The sequence below is a fragment of the Lissotriton helveticus genome, chromosome 8 (genome assembly GCF_964261635.1).
Source record: "Lissotriton helveticus chromosome 8, aLisHel1.1, whole genome shotgun sequence".
NCBI lineage: Eukaryota > Metazoa > Chordata > Amphibia > Caudata > Salamandridae > Lissotriton > Lissotriton helveticus.
The window spans coordinates 377,556,915-377,574,667 of record NC_136069.1 but is presented as its reverse complement, the minus strand read 5'-3'; the positions used below and the strand labels follow the sequence as shown (position 1 = coordinate 377,574,667).

Below are 17,753 nucleotides of genomic sequence, written 5' to 3'. Positions count from 1 at the left end.
GATAGTTTTCCCGACCGCTGTGCCTGGGTCTGTAATACAGCCACACCGCAAGCTCAAATGCAAAGTGCACAGGAACGGACTGGGAACAACAACCGGACCTGGCACAGTGCTCGGAACCCCCCCCCCCCAACCCCACTCCGGGGGGTTTGGAGGTGCCGCCGAGCTCTTTGCCGGGGCCGGTTTTCGGACGATTTTGGTACAGGGCTGATTTTGCCCCCTGCGTCGCACCGGGGGATTGCCCGGTGCCTGCTATCCCCAGTCCGGCCCTGAAAGTGCACCCTCATTTACAGGGGACATAGCCCCATGCAAATGAGATATCACCCCCTCGAGATCTTGCCAGTGGAAAAAGTGTGTTGATCTGTATTATAGAAGGGACCACATATGCATTGGGGCTCCCTTTTATAATACTACCATGTGGTCAAGAAAAGAGGGAACTTACACATGTTGACTCCCACCTCCGACTGGGCACTTTTTGTAACACTGCCCCAGATGTGAACTAATGCTGCTCTGTGTAAGAACGTCAAAATAGGCCATGTTCACAAGGGTAAATTTGGACTTAAACACACTTGAAAACCAAATTACTGTAGATTTTTATACACCTCCTAGGAATTTATAGGGAATTCCGGTTCAGTTTCATTTAAAGTCGCGTTGACTTGGTTATGCTGATGAATTAGACTTAATAAAGCACACTCACACCCAGTTCGTCTCTTGGTGCTGGGTAACCGCCATAACTATATGTTACATGACTTCCTTAACTGGCTACAAAGAAAGTAGCAATTAATGCCTCAGACTCTTTGCTCACTGGCATGTGGTGTGATCCAGGGCAGTTTTTGGTGTTGAGCAGTAATTTTAATTCAGTGGTGCAGCTGGAGTTAAAAGTTTATAACTTCCACCCATACAACAATCATTCTGAACTAAAGTTGAGTCCAGAAATGTTTATGGAAGTGAAACAATTATCAAAAACATTGCACACTTTGCTGAAGTACCTATAGTGTGTTTTCTGGGTGCAGCAAAGTGAAATTTCATGGGTTCTGTTTCTAACTGTATTAGCAAAGCAACTTGAAAGTCTTTGAACAAAGACAGCTTCGGGGTCTAAAACACAGGGGCATATTTATCATAGGGTTGTGTCTCTTTTGCACCCAAAAAATGGGGTGCAAAAGTGACACACACCCTTAAGTTTGATTTATCAAGCCACACAAGGCCATCTTGGTGGCCCTGTGTGGCTTGATAAATCCAGAGTAACACAACTCATTGTAAACCACTGCATTGCGTTAGTCTGCCCTGGGACTGTGTTCCATGGGTGAAGTATGTGTGTTCTCATGAATCCACCCATGTGTTCTGAAGCATTCTCAGATTTACAAATGCTGGTAGAACTGAGAATGTGTCCCCCAGAGGACGTGTAACGAGAAGAAATAACTTTATTTCTCCTAGTTTTTTCCACTTTCTATGTGTGCTGCATTGTGCAGCACACATAGAAAGAGGAGGAAGACACCTCTCAGGATTGTTCTTGTGCAAGAAGGTAGGCTTTCTTGCACAAAAACAATCCTGCTTACAAAGCAGGCACCCTTGTACCATGGTGCAGGGGTCACTGCGTCAGCGATAGGCTGCGCATTGTGCCCCAGTGTTGGGAAAAGACAGGAATGAACCGTATTATGTTAAATGTAGTGCATTTCTGTCCTTTCAATGTCGCCCAGCGCAACAAGGTAACTTTCTGTACTGCATGACTTTTGGCTAAATATGCCCCACAGTAGGGTTGAGCCCATGCTTTTATCAATCAAACTTCTGAACTGTTTTACCTTCCTCCAGCCTGATTAGCCATGCAAAGTCTAGGTTCTGCAGGAACCTCTCAGCTTTATCACTATGTCTGAATTGCAGTCAGCAGCAGCCAAGAAAAAAAGACACGTGGACTATCTGACCTCTTCCATAGTCCACCCCAGCATGCACAGGTTTACTGTGAGCTCCTATGGCACGTACAGAGGCCTGTGGCAAGGGCCATTATTAGACAGATAGAGATGGTTCTCTTCAGCACTGACTACTTCACAGAGTCACAGCAGTTGGAACATCCAATCTCATCTCGCGCCACACTCCTTTCTCTGAGAAAGTCGGTGTTCATCCAATAAGTGCTAATCTCATTGTAACTTCCTAGGAAGCATTAACCTGCTACAATGGAAGCGCATATGATTGGGGCAACTCAAAACTGGTGCAGTTTTAGTACCCCACCAGCCATATCAATGATGATGGAGAAGTAAGGCATAAGCATAATATACTACTTCAATGCAGCTTCAGAAAGGCATTAGTGATGCTTATTCAACCATTTCAGTTTTTTTACCCATACCAAATGGTCCCAACACAGGCTGGGTGGCCTAGTATCCAATGAGCAGTTCACAAACCAAATTGCACACTGACGGTGTGCAAACCATCCTCTTTTTCACAATGCAACTGATGTATTTATCAGTCGTATCACAAAATGTATATTTGTAGAGGGTCACAAAAACTCCAGCCTCATGAATATTATAATATTGAAAGCAGACACTGCCAATTCAGTTCTGAAAATATCTATGTAGCAGTACTTTTAAACTACAATTAATATTTTAAGGTGAAGAAGGTATACACAACAGTCATAGCTGGGGGGTTAGCCAGCACTTCTATAGCACTGTAGACTTTTTTGGATATCAAAAGTAGTGCTTAATTTGGTAAAGAATGTGTGCTGGAGCCTAAAGTTCTGCTTAGAAAACTGTGGCCAGTGCAATTAAGTGTTGGCGCGCCGAATACCAAGGCTGCAGATCCACCTCAAATCCACTACCAGACACTCCCTACCCCTTTATCTCACTCACTCTTGCGGGTTCCTGCTTTTTAGGTCTCGCCAGCACAGCACTTGCGCTGTGCTTGTGAAATCTATTGTATTAAATTTAAATCTTAAAAGGGGCATCCCGCCCCCTAGCTTTCATTGTTTTTCATTGGTTTCTGTGCTTGCCACTTATTTTTCCTCAGTTTCTATTGGCTGTAGCACATTGTTTCCTGTTGTTCATCATGTGCTTTTCACATCAGTTTCCTGTTGCCAGAGTACTGTTTCCATCTGCTTTTCTTGAAATATTTATTGTAGGTTTTTACCTGCACAGCTGTTCTTGCCCCTTCAAGGCAGGAAACTGTCCCTGTGGTGGTGCTTGGAGAGCAGTACAAACTTGAAAACGTTGCCTGGGCACCCGAGTCAACAGTTCTGGGCCCTTGGCGTGTTGCTATACTACAGCAGCGCATAGGCTGGAATGCCGGCCAATGTGCAGCTTGGCCACAACTTCCGTTGGTACACCCGTAAACATAACATATAGTACCGGCCCACGTGTGGCTGGGTTACCACGTTCAGGTCAACAGCGCGTTGGTAAACCCAGGACAGCAGGACAAAACCTGGAGTGCTGGGCAACGTGTAGATGAGCTGTAACTTCTGGTTCCACACCCTCAAATGTACAAACAGGCGACACCAGTCCACGTGCGGATGGGGTATCACTTCCGGTCAGCTGTTCAATTCTTCTCGAATGGTAGGTGGGCGCTATTTTGCTGGGCAATCCGGTTTTAACATTCCTTGACAGTAGTTGGGTGGTAAGGCTCTATTTCTCAGATGCTTGATTTCAGAGGGTTACTTGCTGTCATGGTTTCAGTTTGCTTTTGTTTCTCATTTCTACAGTCCCACCTTACTGATGCATCATCTCATAGTTAACATGCTTGCACCCTCTGGCACTATTTATTGGCCGAGGATCGATGTTTGGATTTTTCTTTCCTGCTCCTTCTATGCCATACTCCAGCCACAAGTAGAGGGTCTGAGCAGGTTACAGACTGCATCCTCTAATAAAACAGCAACATTAACCCCTTTCCATGCTTATGACGAGCCCAGCTCATCATGAGGCACAGTGGAGCTGTGCTCATGAAGAGCTGTGCTTGCCATAACAGCCGTGGCACTCCCACGCGCAATTGATTCCCCACCTGTGTGGGAGAATCAATAAGTGGGCTGAGTCGTGACGAGCCCAGCTCGTCATAAGCACAGCTCCACTGTGCCTCATGACGAGCTGGGCTTGTCACAAGCACTGCGGCGCAGCGGACCCTCCCCCCATGCCGTGGGGGAATTACCCCCGCGGCGAAGGGGTTCAATAGCTGATAGCTTATTCTACTAGTAAAATTGCTGCACAGCTCTGCAGTTGTCATTAACCACAGAGGATGTGCCATCACTATCTTTGGAAAACTGTCCGAGGTGACACTGTGGCAGTTCAGCACTATGGTATCTCCCGAGCTCATCTCAGCAACCGCTAGCTGCAGTGTTGACCTGCCATGGAGCCATCTGCAGTACTGCTTCAAATGTTGCACACAAGAAGCAATTCACACCATTCTTCACCCTAGCCCAATGCTTAATTCTGGCTTTTTCATTCCCCAACTAAGACCTTGACCTAAATAGGTGGCAGATCAGTCACTGAAGTCTCTATTCTGCACTGTTAGTAGTGCACCCACTCAGGGCAGGCCGAGAGGGTGGGTTCTTCAAATAGGTTGTTTGTTAAGAGCTGATCATTCTGAAACATGACTGCATCCCTCGGCTCTGGAATCATCAAACCACGCTCAGCATCTTAGCCTTTTAATTACCAGAGATGAACCATCCAAACCAATGTTTCCCAATTGTCGTAGAAGTCATTCAGATATATAACAAGGAGGTAAAAAACACAAAGAAAAGGTATTAACATTCTTTGACAGAAGGTAGAAAGTAAGGCGCTATTCCCAGATGCTTAATTTAGGAGGGTTATTTGCTGTAGTAGTTTCAGTTTCCTTTTGTTTCCCATCAGGACCGGACTGGGAACCACAATCGGCCCTGGCAAAGTGCTCGGCTGCCCCCACCCCCCTCCCCACTCGTGTTGGAGGTGCTGCCGAGCTCTTTGCCAGGGCCGGTTTTCAGTCAATTTTGGTAGAGGGATGATTTTGCCGCTATGCTGCAAAAACGGCCCTGTAAAAAACGGTCCAAAACCGGCCCCCACCCGTACGGCGCACCGGGGGATTGCCCGATACCCGCTATGGCCAGTCCGCCCCTGTTTCCCATTTCTACAGTCCCACCTTACTGATGTGTGATTTTCCGTGCATTTTTAGTGATGCTTCCCAACTAGATAAGCTCAATTGTAAAGACGTTTTGCTAATTTTCAGAGGAAACTACCTTCTTGCAACTTAAGTGTCTAAGAGTAGCCTTGAACCATCAGTAAACTTAAGAGTAAGGCAGTCAAAACTTCCATATACCCCGCAGCACCTAAGCTGATAGATGCTTTCCTGCTGTACATCCTGATGACGGGGCATACAATTTGTATACTGTCTGCTGGTGGACACCTTCCTCACCACCTGTTACTGCACAATATATTGCCTTTCTCAATAAAAAAAAGTAATAACACTTTTATGGAGTTCCTTAAAATTATGTTGCACAACTGATCAACACGCTAAAAGATTTTAAAAAAAGATAATTAATCACAAAGGAAAAACCTAATGCATTTACCAATGCGTTTTACCTTTGTGATTTGTTTTCGTTTTTATTATTCTCCATCTTTTCTCTTTGTGTTTTTTCCCTCTCTTGCTCTTGGTCAATGCTTGATAGAGATTGGTAAGTGCTGGTCCCCAAAAATGAGTACTGACAAGTGCCGGCTCAAATTAATTGGATTGGAGTAAAAAACCCTACTTTCAATGCAAACACTGCAAGGCAAAGGTAACCGTAGCAGAATGCACAAAAATATCCCTGCCTCCATTGTTGTGGCTTCAACAACCACAGCATTCATAACGAGAACACCTAATTGCCTGAAATGTTTATTATTATTTTTTTATCCACTAGACCAGAACTTTTTCTCTGCTGACACTTCACACGTGACACAAAGCGCAAACTCATTCAGGCCTTTGTTGCCAAAAAAGCCACCACAGGTCGTATTTTGTGAAAGGGTATGTAGTAAAGGTTTATTGATTAAAATGTGTAGATTTATGGAACTATTTCTTTAAAAGCCCATGCAACATGCTGCGGGGGTCAAAGGTTATCCATACATTTATATGATCCACACGGCGTCTGTGCAGGTTTATGTCCTGGGCTGTAACACATGCTGTTAGGCATTTGTAAGCTGTTATTTCAACTTTATTCTTAGGAACTAATGGTCACTAAACCCAGTAAAATGGCGGCCAGATCAAGTGCAGAGTCGCCATAACAGATCCCCACCTTCAGCATACGCAGGTGCCCAGTCTGAGCACGAAGGTGGTATACACGACTGTGTTATGAATTACAAGTTTAATATTAAAAACAGCACCTAAAAGATTAGAGCATTTATTGCTGTCTGGGTTGCAGGATGTAATAACGTACCTATTAGAGTGGCAGCCTTCCCTTTAATGAGGCTTTTAATACAGCAGGCACTTCCAATAACAATTTAGCATGGCCTATGCGAATTCAGACTATAAACACAGGCACACGTCTGGAAGATTGTGAAATTAAATTCTAATGCGGAACATTGATTGTGGCCGCGCTCGCAGCTCTGAAGAGAATTAACCAATCGTCCTGTTATTTGGAGGACTGGGGTTCGTACATTTGCACAGAACCCGCTATTCAGTGCAACTTTATAAAAATGCATTAAATAAAATAAAATAAAATAAAGCCAATAGGTTCAGGCGCTGGCTACCAGCATTTTGGCTTTGTCGGCGCTTGTTTTATTTTGTCATAGTTTATTGTTGGAGGGCAGCTGGACTCTTGACACATTATTGAGAGAAAAAATTACCTAAAAGTATTATTTGGTCTCATAAAAATACACGCTGATTGCTATATTGGTCACTGGCACTGAAGGGAAATACTTTGGGGCAGATCTACAAGGAAGTGCCGCAGCGTGGCAACGCAAGCCCCTTGGCTGCGCCACGCTGCGGCACTTCCGAAGCACAGGAATGCGACATATTTACAATAATATGTCGCATTCCTGTGCTCTCCCCTGCGCTGGCGCACAAACTGCAGCCATGCGCCAGCGCAGACATTCTTGGACCATGGTGTAAGGATGCCTGCGTCATGGGGAGATTGTTTTTGTGCAGGAAGGGGCACCTTCCTGCACAAAAACAATCACTACATGCATTTTCCTCATTCAATTTGTGCTGTAGAATGCAGCAAGCTTTGAAAGAGGAAAAAACAAAGAGAACTGAAAACATTTCTCCTCGTTGCGCCACGCTACACCTCCCCTCTGGAGGCGTGGCATTGACACACATTTCCAGATTTACGATTCCTCGTAAATCTGGAAAGGTGTCTCGTTCCATGGGTGTTGCATGGGAACACCCACAGCAACACCCATGGAACGCCCCTTCCACAAAAAGTGCTGCGTTTGAAGGGGCCATATGTACAAGGAGAGGAAAAGTCACACAGGGTGGCTTTTCCTCTCCTTGTAAATATGGAGAGTGAAATGCACCTCCAGTACGTCACAAAAAGTGAAATATTGGTGGCGCAGGGGACTTGTAAATCTACCCCTTTGTGTGCGGGTGGGCTCCGGGAAGAATAACATCGTTCACAGTGAAATTATCCAATTTCTGAAGCAGGCTGACCCAGGGCTCCATCCTTTATGCCATGGGTACTTGTATACATTTGCCCAGGGGCCACAAAGTACGGTCTGTGGTGTGACTGAGGACCACACTCATGCCAGCAGGCTGGAAATAGGGAGTCTGGGAGGGTAAGGGATTGTTTAAGTCACAACAGATCAATGGAAGAAGAGGGCTGGCTGAAAACCACTATAAGTAAGTATATTATATATAGAATTTAAGTAAAATAAAAAGGCCTCAGCTAATGCCAATCCTAAAAAGAGACCAACAATGATCATATATGTTTAGATGGGAACTAGGATAATCTATAGCCCAAGAGAGTAAACTTTCCATGAACATAAATAGTAGAAGTGACATTGAGGGATATTTTTAGTTGCAGACTTCCCCAAAAAAACGATTTTAGTGATCATATGAATGTTATAGTTATTATTATTATTAATAATAATAGTATTAGGGTTTACACCGTTCACAATACAACTATGTTTGCTAGTCCTAAGCACTCTGACTTTTAAGGTGTTACCATTACCAGTGTTTTGCTGTTTGATTTATCGACTTTAGAAGAATGAAACGTTGAGTTATCCCTGCTGACATTTGCTCTCAATTCGTGTATCTCACACCGCTTTCAAAAGTGTGCCAGCCCTCATGTTAAAGTAATGGTAGAATTAAAAACTCAGGAACAAATAAGCATCAGTTATTTGTACATTCTGAGTGATGAACAAGCAGTACCTCAAATGTATTTAGTTTCTTGAATACCTTTTTAAGTTTGACTGTGCTGAATGAATAATAAATCACAAATTTGCACTGCAAATGCTTTCATCTGGGGTCTTCCAGAAAGTTAATTGTTAAACCTGGCATCCTTTTTGCCTCCAACCCTCCTGTTTTGCCTACTTTGTTTTTGCTGGCTTTAGGACTCTGCCCACTTTACTACTGCAAACCAATGCTAAAGTGCTTGTGCTCTCTCCTTTAAAGTCCGTAGTAAACAGCGACTAAAAAGAAAGGTGGGTTGTGCCTAACCCAACTTTCTTTTTAGCTACTGTTAAATTTAGGTTTCAAGTTTAGTTCCTCTGTGCCCTCTATGAGAGAGAGAAAGAGGCCTGTGTACTATATTTTTGAAAGTGGGTTTTAACATACATTGGCATATAACTTTATAATGTAGAAAAGGAGTGCAGTTTTATTGCTAATGTATGTGTAGATTGCTTTGTGAACCCCTATTTGATTGTCCTTTTCTAGATTATACAATATAAATTTGAGAATAAGGCATACACCGTGTTTTGAGATGTATTTGTTCTTTCGCTTGAAAAATTAGACCTATAACTTCGAATTGAGTTCTGGTGCCATGATCTGACATCCTAAAATGATTAACAGATTGATAAAAAAAAATAGTTGAATGAACCCTTTGTTCACACTGTTACATATCTAACTTACAGTACCCAAGCCCGCAAGGGACTGTTGGGTTGCCCTTGTATGTCAACCTTTTAGAAAGTTGGAATTTTCTTGTGCTAACCTTTTCATGCCTGCAGCCTGATTCGGGGTCACCTGACTAGGTGCAGCTGGTAGTTGGTCCTTTTTGTGCTCCCTGACAGTGAGACAAAGAGAAGAAAAGTTTTGGAAGAATGGGCCACTCTGAGTTAAGGAGGGGGGGGAGGTGTGACGTACCTCACTTGCACATCACATAGGTCCTTCTTGAGCACTCACACAAAGGGTTTGACACTAGTCTTTTTTGACACCGGACAAGCTGTGGCCGAGATAGGGAGGAAGGGGGTGCCTGACACCTCAGGGGACTAGAGACCTCTAGAACCTTCCTCTACTTCAAAGTGGGCTCCAGGTATAAATATTAGACCCAATTCTTCAGTACGCCGCTAGACCCTGCCAGGAAGGAGGACTGCTGTGCTGCTGAAAGGACTGCCATTCTGCTGGATGCTGCCTATAAGGGCTGCTGCCCTGCTGTACTGCCCTGCTGCCCTATTGCCTAGGTGAGAAGGACTGGACCTGCAACACTAAACCCAGGACCCCAGAGTGACTTCAAGGGCTATTTGGCTGGCCTCCTGATCAGAAGCCTCAGGGACAGAATAGGCTTCCAACAACCTTGAATCCAGCACCTTAGCTCTGCCATCTGTGAGTGGTGCCACCTCTATCCTGGACTCTTGGAAGTGAGCCTGAAGGTACTCTGCCAGCCTATCTGTGGATTAAGCAGAACCAACACATCTCTTCCATGGTGTGGAGCATCTCTTGCAAAACCGGTGCAACACCTCTGCTGCTCGATGCATCACCATCCGAACTGGGGCATCGCATCTGCTGCTTTGACTTCCCGATGCAAGGACTTTGCATTGTCCATCACGGCCCATTGAAACCACTGCTGCGTGACACATCTCCACACAAGGACATCGCCTTGACCAGCGCAGTCCATCGGAACAACCGCAGCATGATGCATCTCCACACTGTTAAGGAGGAGTCAATGGAAATATAGTGTGTTTCTAAATTATAGGGTGTCACACTGTAATCAAATTGAAGCAGTTGATTAACTCTGAAGTGTGTCTCTGAGACTACCTCTTAGTGGTCTGTCCAGATTTGTATGGAAGCCACTACCAAAAATTTATTTTTAGGGTTCCTATGTGTTTTTTATGTGGAGTTTGTGTCCATGTACAGAATATTATGATATATGTCATTTTTTGTGTATTTCATTGATTAGGTGTTATTGGCTATGAGGATATAATTTTGTTTGATATATTAATTGTGAATGATAAACGCGGTGAGGGTAAATTAAAAGTACCTTCCTGAATAATTGTTCTGTATTCATTCCTTTATACCGCTTGTTGTTTTCCCAATTGCATCTCCACGCAAGGACATTGCATCACACTTCGCCGCTCCCCGAATCGCCATTGCACGACGCATTTCCTCACCCGGACCTTTCATTGCCTCAGGTGCACGATGCAGCTGTGACGCAGGACTCCTTATCTTTTCAGAATCAGGATTAAGTACTGTGTTCAGCAGACTTAAGTGGGTCCCTGTAGCTGGCCTGTGGCCATCGCGGTCGGCCTGAACTTTTGACTTTGTCCCAGACCGGTGCAACCAGATAACAACAATTAGCTCTTGGTGCTTTTTGGCACTATTTTCACTGAAATCTTTAAAATTGCATATCTCCTGTTCTACTAATTGGATTTTTGTTGTTGTGGTCTTAATTTATTTATTGAAATGTACTCTCTTTGTCTAAATTGGTGTGGGATTTTTCTTGTGCTTCGTTTTCACTTTATTACTGTTTGAAGTGCTTTGTACAACTATACACATTGCCTCTAAGTTAAGCCTGGCCGCTTTGTGCTAAGCTACCAAAGGGTTGAGCATAGAATAATAGTATGAAAGTGTAATACAATACATCGGCATACATATGTCACATAGCCTCACAATGGTTTTCAATTTAAAAAAAACCTTAATACAAAATGATCAGCTGATTTTAAAGAGACCAAGATAACAAGTTTAAGGATATTAACGGAATGCTGTGCAGTCCTTTCTGTGCAATTTTATGCTAGTGTGCAGGTAACATGTTTTTGTTGACTAACAGCCACAAATGTACTGCATTATGAGCTTCCACTTAAGAAAGTTCCTTTATTCTTTTCTGCCATCAACTCCCAGCAGGGAGACAACCTCCTATCCATTCTTTGACTTGAGGTGAGAATAAAGTGCTATCAGTTATAGGGTGTCTTGTATTTATCTTGATTGGACAGCATAGAGATCAATCAGAATTGTTAAAATGTTTCACTTCTTCCTGGGTCGCTGGTATGATGAAGGATTGCGATGGCTTATAACTTTCCCCAGCAAATATACGTTCATCTCATGCACTACTGTGTTATTCTGCATTTGTAATTTGTGCCTCCTTGTACAGTGCCCTAGGCCTCCTCAGGGCTATTTTCCAGCATATTGCAGTGCAAGAAGATCTCCTTGGCTCTTCTGGCTCAAAGAGCAGAGGCACAAAACTAGCAACTAAGGGCCGGATTTCTAGGTTGGCAGAAAGGGAACTCCTCGCAACAGACTAGCCATTCTTCCAATATAATAGACTGCCCACCTGTTTTAAATGTATGCGGACCTTTGGTGTAACCACAGTGGAGTCTACTCTGTCTCCATCGTGGTACGACCCCTCCAACGAAGTAAGGGCCGTCAGAAGTTGGGATGTATGCCCACCCACCTACTTTAGATGGGCAGACATACAGATCAGTTTTCACTGCCTGTTACTACCAAGAAAACCACAAAATGATGCCCTTGTCTTGTTTTTTTATTTATAAAAATAAAATGCTGCCAAATAGTAAATTAAGCCCTAACTTAATCGTTTGAGTCATTTGGTTAAAAACGACTTCTAGTCAAATGGTTTGAAAACACTTGTTTGAAAAATCTTCTTTCCTATTAATATGGATATTTTTCTAACCCAATGAGTTAGAACACTAATTTGGCTGTAAAAAATCTGCTTTTTATAATTGGGTTTTTCGCCCTGTCACTTTTCGTGTTCTCTATCCTACTCATTATCCTCCTGACTCCCACTCTGCTACTTTCGTGACCTTTAATTAAATGCAATAAGGTTTTGTTTTCCATTTGGGTTTTTCCAACTTCCCTTTCTTTTTTCAGATACTTTGTCACTTCTGTTCATTTAATTTTTAATTTTTCAAAACAATTCTAGGCGTTCATGTTTTTAAGCAAAGTGCTTGATCTAAGCACCAATTTCAAGGTACATGTGCTTGGTTCTCTGGGAAAGAACATAGCTAGAAAGGACAGGTTTTCATGAGTCACAGAGTTCCAAACAGAGGTAACCAAAGATCACTCAGAAGGCACTAGCAGCACACAAACAGATGATAGACGAAATGCAAGAAAAATGTACTGATGTTAGGTGACAACAGACTCTTTGGGGCAGGCCACATGAGACAGGGTTGGGCAGGTGTCAAGCACCTTTGGGATGCTCAAAGTAAGGGCATCAACTGCAGCAGCACCTGCCTTCCCCAGCTGTCTCCTGAAGTGTCTGTGCCTGTTGCTCAAAGCAGACCTTTGTCCAATGCATCTGTAATTACATGCCCTTTATTGCCTATGTTGTCTGCATTTGGTTGGCCTAATCAGGTAGCCGTGATGCCATGCGTCCTTGGGAAAGAGAATGGCTGGAGCATTGGCATTAGCCTTGAAATTCACGATTGTTTCTATTACTCTGCACACTCCCGTAAAACTGTGGCTGTACCCTTGCCGTACTTACTTCTCTGTTTGTCTTGGCTGTACACCCATCTGTGCTTGGAGGTTCTTGAATTTTGCTGGTATAGTGGTTGCTTGACCAATCGATACCGAAGTAGTCAATGTGTTAACCTTAGCAGAGGTTGCTTGTAGTCATCCAGAAAGGGGAGGTATCTGTCGACAGTAGGAGGCAGCCATGCTGAAGGCACCCTGCATTTAATGTGTGAGCTAGCATGCTACAAATACCTGATGCATGCACATGCATCGTTGTTTGAGCATAATACAGGCCACTTGAGTGACATCGAGTTTAGGCATGTGCCCGGTTCTATGTCCTCTGAAATTAAGAAAGCTGCCTACCACTACTCTGCCCCAGGGAGGCGTTCCATGGGTGGAGCGTGGGTGTGCTCACACATTCACCCATGGATTTTGGTGCATTCCCAGGTTTACCATTAGCGGTAGACCTGGGAATGTGTCAAAATGCTACACCGCCCAAGGTGATGCGTAACAAGGAGAAATGTCATTATTTGATCTCGTTTTTACTTCTTTTCATGTGTGCAGCTTTCTGGAGCTCACAGAAAGAGGAAAATGTCTCAGAGGATTGTTTTTGTGCAGGAAGATGTTCCTTCTTGCACAAAAACACTCCTGCTTACAATGCAGGCATCCATGCACCATGGTACAAGGGTAACTGCATTGGTGCTAGGCAGCACATTGTGTGCCAGTGCAAGGAAAGGACAAGAATGCGCTGTATAATGTTAAATACTGCACATTCCTGTCCTTTCACACAGCGTAGCAAGGTGGCTTGCTTCGTTGCGGGAAACATCCTTTACAACGCAACTTTTGCAACGCACTACCATTACGACGCAACCTTTACAACGCAAGTCATTACAACGGATTGCGCTGGAGGGTGCTCTAGGATAGGGAATAGTTTAATTACTATCCAACACCTTCCCTACTATCCATGGGGACTGGAGTTGGAATAGTAAATTAAACTATTCACTATCCCGCGCCCCCCAACGCAAGTCGTTGTAACGACTTGCGTTGTAAAACCTGCCTCGTAATGGCATGCGTTATAAAAGCATGCGTTGTAACGTCATACATCCAAGTGTGATTTGGCCCCTAGACCTTGCAATATCTACTGTAAAAAAACTGTATTCACAACTACAGTCTACTACAACCGACAGCACACTACAAACTACAGCAGAAAGATCCTTTCTGGCACGTAACCTCATCCATAGAGAGCTATCACCTGCCGTCATACCCAAAATAACACACACATTTAATATAATCGGCATACTCCACATCTGCGGGTTCACGTTGCCTACGCAGCATGGTTGGAACTTGGAACAAGGACTCCCCACAGGCCATAATTTGCCACCTCCTTCAGTTCACATACGTATAATCCTCCACATACAAACATGCTGGAAGGCCTTCAAAGAACACTATGTACTTAAATGGAGAGCTATATTATGTATCATACCCCAGAAAATGATACTGATCATCAGGCAGCACATTAACTGCACGAAGGCCTAAAAAACGAACGCTTGTCGCTGTGGGACGATGTGATCTGCAGATTTCGAATCTGAATCCCGGCAAGACTAACTGTCCAGCCTTCCCAAGTTGGCCAATGGTGTACCATTATATTGGGTAACAGCAACATCTGTTTTATACAGTGCTTAGAAACAGCAGAAGTGTGGTATGAAGCACTATGAAAACAAGTTGAAATGATCATATGGCGTATATCATCACACAAATTGTGGACTCCTATATCACACTTCCAATGGCGCACTCAACTTCTATTGATGGAATGTGACATCTCTCCGACCCTTCACCTGTGCTGGGTTCCAAAAAGATACTCCACTCACTCACAAATCCATGAGTGAAATGTGATAACTTGGAGAATTGTTTATGGCCTCTTGGGACCAAGTCATGATCTTTTGTTAATGTCCAAAAGGTTTGTGTGTGAGTGATTGTCATTGTGTCCAATAATACAAAGTTGTATAGCGGCTTGTTTAACAAATGCCCACTAAATGGCTCTTTCAGACGTGTTGGACGAAGGGTTCCAGGTGCCAGTCTCCATAGCAGAACGGTATAAAGTTGGAAGGACAATAGGAGATGGAAATTTCGCCATTGTAAAGGAATGTATAGAAAGGTAAGAATGAAAATGTGCCTGTATCTTTGCCACTGCGTGCTCATCTCATTGGCAGTACTTGCCTGAATTGTCAACTGTATGATCCTTTGCAAAAGACCAGGTGGGATGAGCAACGTGATCACGTAAGGAATTTACGTAACAGCATCCAGCGTGAACACGTCACGGCTTCCCGACAAAATCTTTATATTCTACTACTCCAAGCTTGCAATTGGATAGATTGTGTTGTTTGCAATAACCATGTCACATTTTTTTCAGTTGTTATTTTTCCATTGCGATAAAGTGTTAAATTAAGTACTCTTGTTGCTGATTAGACGTTCAGTCAGGGTCAGTGAGCAAAGCACGGAGAGGCGCCGCGGTAATTGAAAACCTATCTCTGGTAATAATCCACTGCAGGCCTACGAAAAAAAATGCTGGCACTACAGTGGGTCGAAATGTTGGCAGCGAGGAATGCACTGTATTTTAATTCTAGCATTTGCTTTAATATAAGCTAACAGAATTGTATTCATGCAAAACAAGAAACGAGTTCAGGTTATGCTCAGTTTATAATCTTACCTTGGAGGCCAGTGCTGCAGCCTGAGTGTTTCCAAGTACACCCTGCCATATTTGTTTGCTGGTGATGTTCCAGACATGCTGGGTTTTTGTGGGGGCCAAAAAGAAAAGTGATCTGCAATAACTGCCTGTGCACCTCTAGATAGATATGAATAGAGCCATGAAATTCTTTTGCTCGTTTTTTAAATGTAATTCTCAAATTTTACCCTGTCAAAAATGTCAGAGATAGAGCTCTCTCTGCGACTACTCATGAAAATAATTTCTGTAGTGTTTTTAACAAATGCATATTTTTCGAGTCAGGTTTGTTTACGTAATTTTGTGCATTCAAAAATGCATATTATTCATTATCTCAAAGCTTTTAAATTAGATATAATATTCACTTTTCACTTGTGAGTCTTGAAGCAGTAAAGCAATGATTCCTCTGTGATCCAAAATTCAGGGTCCATTCTAAAAGCTGAACAGTCTCCTTTTTACATAATGTAATTTCTGCAGTAAAAAAGGATTCAAACAAAGATTCCCGTAAACTGCAGTTGTTTTAATCGTATTTAGGCTATATATATTTTGTCAGCTACTATGCTCCTCTGAGGAATTAGAGATTGATATTAGCTTGGGAACAAAAAACAGACCTCGGCGACTGCTGCCGTGCAGTGCGATAATATATGCTACTTGGTCAGTAGGCGTTTCCGTACAATTGGCTGACTCAGCACAATTTTTCTACCCTGTAATTTTATCGCTCTTCCGTGGTGATCTTTTGGCAAGAAAAGAGAAGTTGGCTTTGTGGTCTCATGTTCCGTAGATAGCAACTTCTTTGATCTTGCTTAACGTCACTAAAGAGCCCGGTAATTTTGGGAAAACTCATCCGTGAGACCGATGGCAATTCAGGATCGGTGTTGTCACCACGGTCTCAAATTTCAATTAGCAATTTTCTAATTGAAATTTGAGACTGAGGCAACTATATCGATCATGAAAAAAAGGGATACCGAACCCTCAACTCTGCCATAGAGTCCAACACCCAATAACAATCATCCACAACCTGACATACGAGGTACAAGGAAACTACGGGATTTTTTGATTAATTAAACAGATAGTAATAATAATATTAACTGAAGCTTATACAGCGCCTGGTTACACTAGCCAGTGTGTCCCCGCGCTAATGACTTGGCCACCCGATACCATACTATTATACCCTCCCCCACCAGAATATCCCACTGCATATCCCCTAGGGAATAGGTAAGTCTTCAAATTTTTGCGGAAGACCACGGAGCCTAAGAGGAAGACTATTCCATAGACGGGCAGTCAAGAACCGGAAGGACCTCCCTCCCATTCTTGCTGTTCTGATTTTAGGAACATGCACTAAACCCGCCCCCTGGGATCTCAAATGGCGATTCGGAGTGTAAGGAGTTAAGTTAAGATCCACCAGCTACAACCTCGAACCAGAGGAGATTTATTTCAACTGTAGGTGAAGGTACATATATTGAAGCACAACAATCTCCTGAATTATATGGATCCCCTGTGGAATTAACTACATAAGAAGTATTTCCACTGGATGTGTCATTGAAACTGTCAGACAGTGACTCTGGAATCCGCTGATTCAGTTCGGACTCCATATACTTAGGCGGCAATTTTAAGATTAATAGCACATTAGAAAAGGTTTTTAATTTGTCTCTATGTATGTAAATGTGGGCAATATCGTTTTGTCCTGAGGAAGATAGTCATATCTTCTGTTATCCACCAAAACGCATCGACTTGTAGTACAAACTAAATCTGATGAACTTTGGGATGCTTAGAGAAAACGAAAAATCATGTACTGTAACCAATAATTCAAGCAGATTAGTAGCAAGAAGAGGCATACGTGGTAGTCTTAAGTATTTCTCCCTTGCTATAGTTCAATTAATTTATGTGTTTCTTTTAAATCCAACTTGCATGATTTTTGGCAACAAATATTCTTAAGTGTCTGTGCTGAAACTTGCTTCTGCTGTTTTTAATCGTGTTAGTTAACATTGTTAAATTTACCAACTAATATAAAAATAAGTGCTGTGGCTCACAGTTTTTCTTGGGGGCTCTGCCATGCCAAAGACCACAATAGCCAAATACCAATATTTCCGAGTCTTGATTGCACCTTATGACTAGATGATCATTTAATAAGTGGTGGACGACACTGATAAAGAGCGGTGGGGCAGGGAGGATTAGGTGCAGGGGCTGCAGGGAGATGGGTTTGATCATTAAAAAAAAAACGTAACTGGTGCTTCTGGCCACCTTGCACTCCTCTGCTTCCAGTTCTGGTCCAAGCAGTCCC

At 43.2% G+C, this 17,753-nt stretch overlaps 1 protein-coding gene across 4 annotated transcripts in view; it reads left to right on the top strand.

Moving 5' to 3' along the window:
* The window catches only part of DCLK1 (doublecortin like kinase 1), a 1,138,541-nt gene that overhangs the window by 948,403 nt on the left and 172,385 nt on the right, over window positions 1-17,753 (top strand). For all 4 annotated transcript variants that reach the window (XM_078657178.1, XM_078657179.1, XM_078657181.1 and 1 more), the window contains one exon: window positions 14,800-14,908. In XM_078657178.1, coding sequence (XP_078513304.1) covers window positions 14,800-14,908 — 109 coding nt within the window. The remainder of the gene's footprint in view (window positions 1-14,799; window positions 14,909-17,753) is intronic.